This window comes from Falco punctatus (assembly GCF_963210335.1).
Source record: "Falco punctatus genome assembly, chromosome: 7".
Taxonomy (NCBI): domain Eukaryota; kingdom Metazoa; phylum Chordata; class Aves; order Falconiformes; family Falconidae; genus Falco; species Falco punctatus.
In genome coordinates, this window is record NC_137587.1 from 40,209,598 (window position 1) to 40,223,955 (window position 14,358).

General features: G+C 46.7%; 1 protein-coding gene across 2 annotated transcripts in view; it reads right to left on the bottom strand.

The window, feature by feature from the left end:
- Positions 1-11,199, bottom strand: part of SLC35F4 (solute carrier family 35 member F4) — a 132,210-nt gene extending 121,011 nt beyond the window's left edge. For both annotated transcript variants that reach the window (XM_080394502.1, XM_080394501.1), the window contains exon 1: positions 10,272-11,199. In XM_080394502.1, the coding sequence (XP_080250628.1) occupies positions 10,272-10,374 (103 nt within the window). In that variant the 5' untranslated portion in view covers positions 10,375-11,199. The remainder of the gene's footprint in view (positions 1-10,271) is intronic.
- Between the last annotated feature and the right edge of the window lie 3,159 nt (positions 11,200-14,358).

Sequence of the window (14,358 nt, forward strand, 5' to 3'; positions counted from 1 at the left end):
CATGACCACAGATGAATCCACGTCCACTGCAGGAGGGTCCCCCAAGTAGAGTGACAGAAGGCAGGCCTTGTACTGGATGAATCACCTCAACAGGACACATATGGCTTGGCACACCAACAACAGCTCAACTAAGTCTTTCAGCTAAAATATCTCTTCTGTTCCGTCCTCCAAGATTCTTTTTTCAATGCATGTGACATTCTTTAGTGACATTCCAGACACTCCACCAATCTGATTTTTTTTTCCTCAGAAGAAATGTTCAAAATTTTTAAAGCTTTCTTACTTAATTCCTCCTTTTATTCCATTCCATCCCACCCTGGAAAGAAACAAGAACTTTCCTAATTTTCTATCTATTCATCAGATGTATTGTTCTCTTCTATCTTCCCAGTAAATGCTAAGTTCAACCACTTTCCACCTGCTCTTTGTTATAAGCCTCACTGAGTACTAAGGATTGAGTAAGTGCTTTCTCACATGCAGAACTAATCCTGCTCAGGTAGAAGCCCAAACTGTGGTACAGAAACAACACAAAATGTTCACCTTCCTACCATTCATGCTGTCAGCATTGAAGAATTTCCTCTGTTGGAATGCTGCGAAGTATCCCACTTGCACACAAGCTGCTACAAATTCTAGCCCCTGTGATGTATCACACAACAGGATATTTCAGGCACTGCAGAGAAAAACCCCAATCTGCACCCACACAATTCCAGGGTTGCCAACTCCACATGGCAAGTTTTGTTTAAGAAAGGATTAAAAAGTCCCAGGATTTAGACATATAAAAGAAAAGGGTCACAGCAACTGCACTAGGACAACTATGTCATCTTACTTCAAGATGCCAAATACAAATCACGCCATGTGAACAAATGCAATCACTTTTCTGACTCTGAGCACTGTGACAGAGAACATGTGTTCCAGCCCTGCTTCACACTTACCTTACACAGGTACAGCAGCATGTAATTTCAGTACTGTCCTTAGACATTCAGGTGTATGATGACCATTAGCTGGACTAGAACTGCGCAGTTGTGATCCTATAAACCATATGAAAAAAATCAGCCCAAAAGGAAAATATTTTTTAACAACATGCACAGCATCACTAACTACCCCATTAAGAAAGGTGTGTGTGCTAGCCCTCATTAAAAACATCCCCCAGAAGACTAAGCCTCTGTAGGAAGAGAGATAGCTGTACTGTATATTGAGTCAGCAGGCAATTGGTCAAGCAATACTGCTTCAGTGCCATAAACTGCCGCTTCCCAGTCATAACGCCAAGCACAACATGCTTAAAACAGGAAGGAATGAAACTGGAAAAGTCACCAGGTTGGCCTGGACCTACAATTTCTTTCTTATTCTTGATGGAGAGAGATCACTACCAGGCCTATGACTGGTCTAGTAATAGATTTGGTGCCACACTGGTGCTTGCCTCTCCCTTCCTCACCCCGCAAAATGCAATTGGAAACTTAAATGAGAATCAAAACAGGCATGGGAGCCCTTCTTGCATCAGACAAAACAGACTAGACAGCACTGAGACAAAGGAACAGCTTTAAAATTGTCAGAAACAATAGGAAACATTATATTCCACCCTAGACCTGAATCCTGCTTCCTTGCCTTAGCTCATAAGGAAACCAGAAGAGGAGCAAATCTCCTTCCTTGCCCCTACAAAAGGGCAGAAGAGACACCTTTCTCACTCCCTCCTCACTCTGCTACCCCTGATCCAGCCCAGCTGAATGCAGTAAAGGGCAAGCCCGTTTCATCAAGAATATTTGCAAATGAAGTCTAGGAAGTATCAATATGTTTTTAAAGTAATAACAGAATGGTCACGTTTGTGTGGCAGATACACCGCAAGCCTGTGACTTGAACACACACTGCATGCCTTTGAATAAATTCACTCAAAGTTGCCACTAAGTTCCTGGGATGCTCTCACAGCTCCGCCACCACTGCATAGCCATACCCTGGGTATTAGCTAGGCATATTGTTACAGATTCTACGTCTGCACAGTGAAACGTGCCATTCTGCAGCGGGCCAGGCCAAATTGTAGGCCACTGAGGAGTCCCAGTTCACCTTACAGCAAGAAAAAAAGATTTTCAGTCTCACTACTTAGAGCTGGTCCACTTGAATAATTTAACCAGTCAGTTAAGCATTTCACATTTTCTCCCCCAGTCTATTTGCATATTTGCCACAAAGAGACACTGACTTCTTTTGCAGGCATTTTCATTATTCGCTTCCACTGCCTGGCAGAAAAGGACCTGGCAGTGTTGGTCAACAGCCAGCTGAATACAAGCCGGCAGTGTGCTCAAGTGGCCAAGAGCGTCCTGGCTTGTATCAGAAAAAGTGCAGCCAGCAGGACCAGGGCAGTGACCATCCCCCTGTACTTGGCACTCGTGGGGCTGCACCTCCAATAGCACGTTCAGTTTTGGGCCCCCCACTCCAGCACTGAGGTGCTCGAGCGTGTCCAGAGAAGGACAATGGGGCTGGGGAAGGTTCTGGAGCACAAGTCTGACGAGAAACAGCTGAGGGAACAGGGGGGAGGGGGTCAGCCCAGACAAAAGGAGGCTGAGGGGAGACCTTACCGCTCTCTCCAGCTGCCTGACAGGAGGGTGTAGGCAGGTGGGGGTCGGTCTCTGCTGCCAGATGACAAGAGGAAACGGCCTCAAGTTGTGCCAGGGGAGGTTTAGATTGAATCTTAGAAAAAATGTCTTCACCAAAAGGGTGGTAAAGCACTGGCACAGGCTGCCCAGGGAAGTGGTTGAGTCACCATCCCTGGAGGTGTTTAAAAAAAGCTGTGTCGATGTGGTGCTTAGGGACACAGTTTAGAAATAGGCTTGGCAGAGCTAGGTTAATGGTTGGACTCTATGATCTTATGGGTGTTTTCCAACCTAAACAATTCTATGAATCTTTGGTTATTGTTATTATCCAGCAGCAGGTTTGTGTGGAAAAATTCCTACCACCAGTTGTTCCAACAAACAGCAAGCTGCTAATTCCCTTTCATGTGTGAATTCCCATACAGATAGTTGAGCAAAAGCCCATCAATTTCCAAACGTGCAGAAGAAATAACTGTAAGCTTTTAAACCCATTAATAAAAAACGGAATGCAAGCACTGGAAGGATAAAAGTTTGCTCACTTTGGAATATTATTTTGCAACATTTAACCAAGATCAGATATGCCTGAGCCGACAGGGAAGACTCAGTGTAAGGCAAAGAGTACTGGAAGGACAGTCAAAATAAGGGGTTATCTCTTCTGTTCACTTCAGTAGGGTGCCAGGAGCTCATGGCATACGTTTCTTAACGAGGTACATGCAGCAGCAACTCTTTTAGGAAAAAGAAGAAAAGAAGGAAGCATGCAGCTCCATGCCTCCATGATAAGTTCAAGTTGCATGAGCTTTAAGCCAGCTCAGGTAAATCTGTATGAGCGAGGCAAAGCAGCAGGCTGCCAGAGATCTGTGCCAGCTGGCAGCAGAAGACACTGCCCATCCATCACCCAGATGGCCAGGCAGTGATGGAGCCTTTCCACAAGCAGGGCTGAAGCATGCACAGGAGGGCAGAGGAACTGAAAAGCAGGCAGAGCACGCACATAGAAAGCTACCAAGTTACTGAAGCAGCTCTACTAACCTTAGCACCAGGCCAGATTCAGCACAAGAACTGTTGTGCAGTCACCAGTGGAGGAAAAGATCACTCCAACAAACATTATGGCTTGTTCTGCTCAATCTCAGGCAAATTAACATCCCTTCCCCATACATTACTGTCTCAGTTCTCCTTGCCAAATAAAAGTAATTTTTCTCAAAATCTTGGCAAACTTCTTTGAGGCATCTTTAAAGCTTGGGAAATAATTCTTATTTGAATACGCAAGACTGGGAGAGACTTTTTGGCCATTAATCTCAGCCTTCTGCTATTTTCCAGCCTTCATTCATTTATGGCCTGTTCATACCCATTGGTCTGTGCGCCAGCATGCCGTTTCAGTTTAAATAACTCTTCTTTCCTATGTTTCCCTGTTCATCCTCCCAAAATGTATTTGGAGCAGCAGCAGTGTTCCCATCTTGGCTAGCCTATGCAATCCAAGCTCTACCAGTCCCATCATGCACAGTTATGCTCCTTATTGTCCTGGTCACCATGGTGTCCTTCCCCATTTAAATTCATCCCTTCTGCAGAGTTGTTCAGAACTGTACCCATATGCCATGGCACATTCAGGTACCGGTTTCATGGCTCAGCTCCTCAGAGATTTAGCCCAAAGCGAACAAATCAGTCCCTGACAAAAGGCCAAGGACTGCACCAGTTTCCTTTCCCCCCAGCTAATGAAATGCCTCATCTTTCAAAACACTTTGAATCCCCAGGTGAAGGTCCCACATTCCAGCCACAAGTCCAAGGCTGCCATACTCTCCGTCCCAGGGCAAACAGAAATCCACACAAACTATGGCCCTGCTCCATTACATACCTGGTGTTGCCAAAATCAGTGGGCAAAGGAGTATTTACAAAATCTGGTCTGCTGAAAGAATTACTTCATAAGTTGTTGCTACCAGTGCTGGCACAAAGCCATACTGTTTTTTTTTCCCCTGAACAGAGACATAAGCCTGCAAGGAGAAGCAACTACAGCAGGACTGCATTCTATGCCATGACATCCACTTGTGCCCCCAAGGCCAGTCGGGGAAAAAGGTTGTTAAACCTACAGCTTGCAGCCCAGCCTCCACTGCACACACCCTCCCTACAAGAGGAGCCAGGAATAACTCTTGTGTAGAAAATTCCTGTCCAGTACATAAAGCGAGATCTTTGAAATAAAGCTTATCCCAGCCCAGGCCTGCATCTGGAGTCCTTACAACCCAGATGCTATCAGGTGGCACAGGGGCAGGCGCCACAACTGGTAACAAGCCAAAGCAGCCCCGAGACTTTAACTCGCACATGGCTGGATTCAGACTCCACTGCCTCCCTCCCAGACCCCCTCAAACACAGTTCGCAACCAGCCTCATCCACCAGAAATTTCAAAGCAGCTTTCCTCGCTGCTCCTTTCCCAGTCTCTCCCATTTGTGTGCTCTGCACGGAGAAACAGAGGGCTCGGCAAACTGCTGGAGAAGCAGCTGGGTACCTTCCGTAAAGAGACCGAGATTTTGTTCCTCTGGATGGAAGTGACAAGCCACCAGGAGGGCATGGTGCTCTGTAAGCACAGAGATGATCTGGGTTTGCCATGTGATTCGTACTGCAGCAGAGCTGCTGGCACAGCTGCTGTCATAACCAGAAGAAAATTCCCTCCAGTGTTTCAGAGTTAGATTTCCCCTCCACAGCCTTTTATTCTGCTTGGAGAGCAAGACAGCCAGATTGCCAAGCCACTGATGCTGGCTCAGCATGCCTGTAAACTCAGTCTTATTAAGCACAGCGATTAAGCATGGACTTAACTTTAAACACATTGTCAAAGCCCAGTGGCTTACTGCAAATTCAGACTTTAGTAGATACTTAAGTTCAGATTGCTGACTTGAGGCTTAACTTGCCAAATTAAACCACAAAACCTTTCTTGAGCTGTTCTAGGGAAGTAAGAAAACACAAAGCTTATTCTCTACAGCAACTGTGCTAACATTAAGGACAGGTTCAGCATTTCTTCCCAGGTGCTGAGCACCTCTAAGGACACACAGCCTGGTGTAAGTAAGGGCTTTCCAGCTCCCTGGTAGACACAGCTGCCCATGCAGCTGCACCAGGATGGCCACCCAGTATCACACTGGGTGTCCAGTAAGACAGCCAACAGCCCCACTGCTATGTAGACATGAGACAGCACCCTCTGCTTCTTGAAGCTTATACAAGTCCAAGGGTTCAATGCAGGTCTGAAGGACAGCTTGAAGCAGCATGGGAAAATGTACAAAGGAACTGGATTTTAAAAATCTAGCAAATGCCTGCTGCAGATTTGGATTCATGACCTGCTGTGGTGGGAATCAAACCCTCTAGACATGATATCATATTAAGAGAAGCTCTCCAAGCATGATGAAAAAGAGAAGCTGATGGCCCATGTGAAAAGCAAGGAGAACAAGTGCAGCCACTGCATTTTCAGTACAGTTATGCTGTGCTTGTCCAGGCCTGAGAAAACAGTATTACAGAAATGCAGATCTGTGATGCTGACAACCAGGACAAGACTTTGTGGATGGTGGAAAGAGCTCCCAGCAAAAAAAGACATTACACAGGCTGAAACTGCTTGACTTGGAGGTGGACTTGGTGAAGGTGATGAAGATTAGAGATAAGAAACTTTGTCTAGAGCAGTTTTAATTCAGTGGAAGGCACAGAAAAGGTGTTAGGACAGATTTGAAGGAGAGGAACTTTGTAGTGCGAAAGTAAAGCAGCTTTCAGTATTGAGATGAAAGGCAGATGGGGTGGCAGTTGGACAGAGTGAAAAAAGAAAGGAAAAAAACCCAAACCCCATACATACTCTTAAGACTGGAGACACTAAACATGATTGTATTACCAGTGAGAAGTCAGAGAGGAGTAAGTTATGGCAAAGATCAGGAGAGGGAAAAGGGTTTCTCACTGTTTATATAGATGGAAGAGCTAGATCATACCAAATGAAAATGCACGCACTGAAACATGAAGCCAGCGGGTCACTAACATGGGAGCACCATCTAGAGCCCCAGGTCAAAGCCTGGAGCATCTGACCTACACCAGCACCATGCCCTGGGAAATTACAGAGCAACTTTGAAGAAAGTCACTGAATGAAGAAATACAGCCCCTCCTCTTTCCCACAGAAGCCAGAGACTTCATACATACTCTGTACCTTTTAAATGCAGGAGTTGAGGGATCAAGCCATACATTCAAAGGCACGGGGTGACTGGGATCAGAAAAAAGCCATTTTCATCTCAGGAACAGGTGGAGTAAAAACCCATAATTTCTTGCTCTATATTCTGTGACGTATTATGTGGGATACGGGGTTTTTGCAATATACCTGGAGGTAAATATCAGACCAAAATACATGTAAATCCTCTGATTGAGCAAAAACAGAGAAATAAAGAAGGTGTTTCCCTTCTCTAACAGCCATTTTTAGGGATAAATAAAATTACATATCCACATCATCATATCCACACTCCCAAGTCTGAAGTAGGTTAGTACACACAAATATAGAAGTTGAAACAAAAAGTCACCAGAAAATACTGCAGTTCTTCGTAATAACAGCTCTTGAACACTACAGTCCTCTGACATTGGATATCACGACCATTTGTCACCAGTCTTTAGCCTTCACACACAGAAACCTAGGCATGATCTCCTGTTAAACCATGGAATACATGTCAATCCACCGAAGGAGGGATATGAAATCACCGGCACAATTCAGAGAGCCCTGGGCTTTTTTTGTTATTTTCCAGGACCACACCCCACACAAAGAGTGGACAGAAGAGTAGACACCCACCCACTGCCTTCACCTTTCCTCTACGAGAGAAATCTTCAGGTCCCTAGCTGAGAACCACAGGCTGGGGACAAAGAGGAGCCTCAAGGAAGGTGGTGACCACCAGCAGGCTGCCATCATCCAAACAGCATCCCCATCTAGTGCCTGGCCAGCTCTTTGATCAGACCAGAGGGGTACCCAAGAAGAAGATGGCACAAAGCCATCCTGGGAGCAACAGCTCATCCTCAGCTGCCATGTTCCTCAGGCACCTTTCAGACCCAAGCAGGAGCAAGGTGACAGAGAAAGTAAATGATGGCACATGCTACAGGTTCAGGCATATGACAGGACAATGGCTCTCTGCCACTGGGGAGGGCAGAGATGCAACCTACCTGAAATTCTGAGCACGCTGCGTGCCACTGGCGTGCTGCTGTCCAGCAAAAGGCACTGGCATTGCTCAGCTGCACTAAAACTGTATCTGGATAGCAGTGACAAAAATCATGCCCTCACCAAAATAAACACAGAGATATCAAGTACATTAATAATTAGTTGTACAAACTTCGCACCTTGAGTGTTTACATTTCGACAGTGCTGCAGCTGTACTGAACAATCAGCTACGGAAAGAACTGCCAGTCAACAGCACTTTGAAACGACACCACTTGAAGGTGCTACTTCAGCATAGACGGAGCAGAGTAAGAACTCCCAAGCCAAAATCTCCAAGAGTGACTTGCTGCCTAGATGCCAAGAGGCTGTATGTTCAAGGTACCTGAAGGATGCCTCTTTTTTTTCCCCTGGAAGGGGCAGAACATCTTCGTGAAATTTGTAACACATTAAAGCACTTTACAAACCCAGAACACAGAGCTACAAGGATAAAGTAGTTGTTCATCAACTCCAAAAATTATGGTGATGATTCCAAAACTTATGATAGTGCTTTAAAAAGTGTTCATAGCTTAGAAGGGGGTACATGCTTTTCATTTACCTGAGGGCATTTACATATTGGGATACCTTCTGGGTTACACACTTCCAGTTTTCCTCTTTAAGCATGACAACCACTAATTTGGCTTATTGTCTTCAAACAGCAAAACCAGAGATGCGCATCACTTTTGTTTTGCCTCAGCACCCACTCAAAGGTACAAAAGGCTAGGGGACTTGCAATAAAATTCTAAGAGTCAGCACTTTTGAAAGCCTCTCACAGCATGCCTTATCTAATTTTAAGCAGATGCAATTTGTAGTATCTGCAGAACCTGATGCTGGGCTAAGAAAGCTTTTCTTTGTCCAGGCAGTCCTCTCCTGGCCTCCCTGATGCACCAGTGCAGAGCCCCTTGCATTGCCAACACTGAATTCAGGTCTACACCTTGATGGAGAGTGGGAGTGTTGCTGCAGACTGAAAAAATTGCATTCTGGCACTAAAACAAACTTATGACAAAGTATTAAGCCAGTACCCTCATCCTCCTCCAGTAAATCACACACTGTAGAGATCCTCTGGAGCGCTGCAGAATTTGGGACACAGGTCCCACCTGGCTCACACTTAAATAGTCCCTGGATTGTCACACAGCCATGCCTCCAGATTATTCTGAGCTTCTTCCCAACTCTTCTGACTACAGACAAACTAACTGACCTCACCAAATGATCAAAACACCTGCCATGCTGTTAGCATGCTACAAATAACAGCTGAATAAAACCACTGGGCTTGACTGTTTGCTTTTTCAGCTGACCATTACACAAAGGAATTTTTAATTTTTTGTTTTGAGTGGTTTCAATCCACAGCTTTGCTCTGTCATAAAAAGCCCACAGACAAATCTGTCTGATATTAGCAGTTTGTTAATTGTGCTTTGGTTTACTGTCGTATTAGAGCTGGAAAATACTGCACTGCCTGTTCTGGAAAGCAGTTCACCTCCTCAGATTCCAAGGGGAGTTTAAATATGCAGAAGAAAGTCTGCTGCTTAGTGCTCTGCTCACTAAGGAGGTTTTGCCTTCCTCACCTCCCTTTGCCTCCATTCCCCTTTTATTATATTTGTAAGCAGCGGCATGTCGTGGCTTTTGCAAACTGCAAAGCAACTATTAAGACAATAAACCCCTAATGCATCTATTTCCTCGGTAGCACAAAATGAATCATGTCTTTCATTAGCCTAACTTTCCCCATTAAATAGCTCTACAGAGCACTGGGACAGCCACAATTTCAGAGAAACCCACTAAGGTTCTCCCAGCTGCCAGAAACCCACTGTTCCTAATTAAAAACTTCAAAAACAAAAATAGCGAATTTCTGCAAGGACCAACTGCTTTAATTTCAGTTGCTTCTTTTAAGGGAAAAAAAAAAAACAAAACCAAAAAACAAAAAAACACAACAATAACAAAAAACCAAACCAAATATATTAAAAAAACAAACCAACACCAAACCCCTAAACCACAAGTGTCTTAGATGGCACGAAGGAAAACCCCTCGGTAACTCCCCACTTTTCTGGAAAAATCTAATTAGTTTTGTGAGGAAGATGAATAACGCAGGAGCCCCACGCCGAAGCGGCCACCTGGGGGGACCCACCGGGACCGAAACTTTCCCGGTGCGGCGCGGAGCACCCGGTGAGCAAACCTCCCCCGCGGAGGTGGGCGGGCGGGGGGGGGAAGCATAAATAAACCTCAACATAACAGCGAAAGGTGCCCGCACCTCCCCTGCGCGCCGGCTGCGGGATGGAGCCGCGGGCGCCGAAGTTAGGCGGCACAACGCCACCGCCGCCCCCCGCCCCCGGCCGCAGACCCAACGGCTCGCCCGGCCCGCCGCGTCTCCTCAGGGGACAGGCGGGGAGGGAGCCGCCCTCAGCCCCCCACACGCAGCCGCCCAGAGGGTGGGGGCGGCATTTTGGGGGGGGCACGGGCACCCCCAGGGCTCTGCCGCCTCCCTCACGCACACACACACCCCAAGGGCCGGGAGAGGCGGGAGGGCGCCTTACTTTTTTGGCTGGAGTAGCCCGGGTAATATCCATAGTAGCCCGTGATCCGCAAGATCCTGTCCTCGATGGTGGCCACGCCGTTGGGTGCTGCCTTCCCATCCATGGGGGGCGGGAGCCGCGCGCGGGGCGGCCGGCCGGGACGCCGAGCGGAGCGGAGCCGAGCCGGGCTGGCAGCAGGAGGAGGGGGAGGAAGGCGGCGCGGGCACGGCCGCCGCAGCTTGCGGAGCCGCCGGGGCGCTCCTCTGACTCCGCCGCCTGGTGCAGGACGGGCTCCGCAGCGCGGCGGCCCGCGCCCAGCCCGGCCCCCCCCCCGCCCAGCCCCGGGCGGGAAGCGGCGACGCGGGGGGGAGGGGGACGGTAGTTCAGCCGTTATTTAAAGGCGAGGGGGGGGGTGCGAGTAGGTGGGGATGATGAGCTGGCTGGCTCTAGGGCCGCGGCTAAGGCGGGAAGGAGGTGTGAGGGCCGGCAGCGTGGCCTCGGCACGCTGAGGGAGTTTCTCCTCAGAGCAGGGGGCCCTGGCACGCTGAGGGGTCTCTCCTCAGAGCAGGGGGCCCCAGCTCTGTGGTGTGTGCAAAGAAACGCCTGTGTCGCTCTGTTAGTGCCAAGCTCCCCAAAATCCTCCCCATGACGGTGGCTGCCAGAGAGGCGTGGTGGTCTGTGGAGTTGAGGGGTTACTTGGGCTTGTGGGATGGTTGGCGTCCCCGCACACTGGTAGCTGGGGGCTTGGCACAGCTGAGGAAGGCGCCCTGAAATGACGGCAGGTCCACATCCTCAGACCTGCCCCCCCGGGGGCTGCCCACAGGCCACAGAGAAAAGAGAGAGGGCAAATTTGGCCTCAGCGGACCTGAGGGGGGAGCCTTCACTGCTGGGTGCTGCCCATGTCCCTCCAGAAGAGCCACTGGGAGGCATGCCACCCCGGCTGGGCCAGCACTGCCCGGGAGTTCAGAGCAGGAGGAGGGGTATCTGCCCTCTGCCCCCCAGGCAGGTTGTACACCTGCTCTAAGATCTGCCCATAGGGTGTCCTCTAAATCCTTGCCTGCTATTGAAAAAAGAGGTGAGAAAATCACTGTTTGGCTTTGTTACTCATTCCAAAGACTAATTCTGTCTTTGGTAACAGTCAGCCTTTGAATTTCTTGACTTTTTCTGCTGCTGGTCCTTGTTATACTTCTCTGTGCTAGACAGAAAAGGCCATTAGTAACCAGCCTTTTTTCCTCCAAGACTTACTTCTGTCTAGTAATCAACTCACTTTTTTTCCAGCCCTTCCATTGTTTTGTGGCTCTGTCATACCTTATCTTCACCTGCTCCTTTTTTACCCAACCATTTCAATTAACTGATGCATGGGAAACCCAGTCAAAGACATTTTATATCCCTTCCATCCTCCCCTGTTCACATTCATTCTTCTCCCTTCCGTGCCTGGCTAAATAAGCTGATGGCACAAAACAGCCTTTTATGAGCACAAACAAATAATAGATGTATTAAAAATAGCTGTTGCTGTGGCTTTGCATGGGGAGTCATTAGCTGGTTAGTGTTTGTACGGTGCTTTGAAGATCAACATTTTCTGGTGTATGAATGCAGATACAATAAATGCACATCAGACATTAAATACTCTTTTGATCTTGATTTCCTGTCTCCTGCCATGTTGTTAGGTAATCACAGAATTGTAGAATGGTTTGGGTTGGAAGGGACCTTAAAGACCATCCAGTTCCAGCCCCCTGCCACGGGCAGGGACACCTCCCACCAGCCCAGGTTGCTCCCAGCCCCATCCAGCCTGGCCCTGAGCACTCCCAGGGATGGGGCATCCACAGCTGCTCTGGACAAAACATAATACAAAATGTAATACCAAGGGCAGTTACAAATCAGTGATAAATCAATCACCTATAACTCAGAAATTCAAGGCATAGCTCATTTCACAGCTTCTTCATCCCCTTTTAGGCTAGCTATGAAACAAGATTAGTGACTTTTAACATTTTTCAATACAGAGTTTTTTTGAATTTGTCCGACAGAAGCACAGACTCCTGCATGGTGAATTTACACCAAATGACAACTAAATTTTTTTTTTTTACTTCTGAGCTGTGGAGTGTTACAAGCAATCCGCACCCTTACACGATTTCACAGACCGTGGGACAGAAATGGCTGAGAGCCAGGCCATGTATTAGTTGGCTTTGAGAGGTGCTGGGCCAGTAGGAGCTGGTAAGGCTCTAACCCCCTCTGCAAGATTAAAATTCTCTGTCCTAGTTAGGGAAGCACAGTTGATGCAAAAATCACTTGCCTGGTGTGTTGTGTGGAATCTCTGAATAAACCGCAAGTCCCCCCCTTCCCAATTTCAGCTCCAGTGGGAGTTGGTGTTGTGAGAACATTACCAGCATTGATCTCAGCTTCAAAGTCAAATTTTGGGACTTAAAAGTGTTACTTTGAAGAGAAGGAAAGAAATGACTGGTTCATTTGAAGGTTAAACCAATGTGCCCAGAAACAACTCTAAGCTTCAAATTTTTTCCAGACGCCTTAGTTCTGGCTTAATTTTTCATCTCCTCTCTTCCTTTTATCCCTGGGCTTTGAAGGACATGCTGTGCATGTTTAAACATCACTAGTTCATATTATAAGCAAAGCCATTCTTGAAATTGCTCCTGACTATGGTTCCCTTCCAACATCGCTCTATGCAATAGATGCATAGTGGTACCCTCTGTCTCTTTGAAAGCTTATAATGAATTGCAGCTTCCTATTTTTTTCTGAATTCTTACTATGCTGACAGTTTTTCTTTTAAGAACAACCAAGCAGACTGTTTTTTCTGCAATTATGCTTTCTGTAAGTTATGGTTAAAGGAGTGCAGAGGAAACCTAGCTGAGTAAGATGTATGAACCATTTATTACCAAGGAAAAAACACATGAGGACTTATTTGTTTCATCTTTTCAAGCTAACAGGCCCATCAAAGTCACTAGTTGCATAAATACACTAAAGTGATTTTGCAGAGAGATTTGTGTATTTACTGCTCTGTGACTAAAACCTAAAGGTTGATCTAGAAAAGAGCTTTAAAAGCATCAATTTAACTTGGAGCTTGTTGTACAGGTTGAATTTCCCCCAGACTCTACAAATGGGTGTCTTTCTCTAGAGAAAGAGACTTAGACCATTAACAGCCACAGAATTTGACCGCAGTTTTTCAAAAAAACATATTTCAACTCCAGGCCATATGCTTGCAAAAATAACCTCTCAAGTGAGAGAACAATGTAAATGTCTCCTGATCATCTTGCTGATTCTGCAGACAGACAGTCCCAGTGTCTTTTTTGCTGCTCACAGCTTTCCCAGACAGCCTCAAATAGAAAGTAACAAGAGTCTGGGTGTATTTCACAGCTGCCTTTCAAATCCCACTGGATGGTGCTGTCATGAAACAGCAAGTATCCTCACATGAGTAGGGCCTGAAGAAGCAGACCTTTCCTTACCTGTCTGTTTTCTGATTACATCAACTCTGGTTCTTTCTCTGTGAGGCAAAAGGCATTTCTTACTTTCCAGTTCCTTGTTTATGCTGCAAGATATCCTAAAGACCCAACAGTGATAGCTCAGTAGGTCCCCATGCTGGACAAACAGCCCAAAGGATTTAGGGAAAGACAAGGGGCAAGAGTGGTAGTGAAAATGCTTAGAGCTGAAGTGATTGCCTGAGACCCTGAAGCAGATCAACCACAGGCTTTGAGGAATATAAGCCAGTTCTGTTTCCCATGCCAGTTCCCTATCCTTCTCCTTCATTATTTCATCCACTTCCACACACCTCCTCAGTCCACCTGAGGTGAGAGAAGTTGTGATCTCTGTCCATGAGCAGAGGTTACTGCCAATCCTGCCATCCTATCTCTTTGAGGAGGTTCTGACCTAAGCTCTTAGCAGGAGTGAGCTATAAAAAATACAGACAGCTTTGGTCTGCCAGTGCCCGTTATTTCCTGAATGCAGCTAACCTATGAGCCTGTGAACAGGTGAAAAAAGAAAAAAACCCTGCCACAGCAAGGAATGTTTGAAGCCAAGCAACTCTTTGAAGTGAAAAATTAATTACAAGTTGATCATTCCAAATTAACTGTTTTGATTCCAAGATACTTTTTTTAAAAAA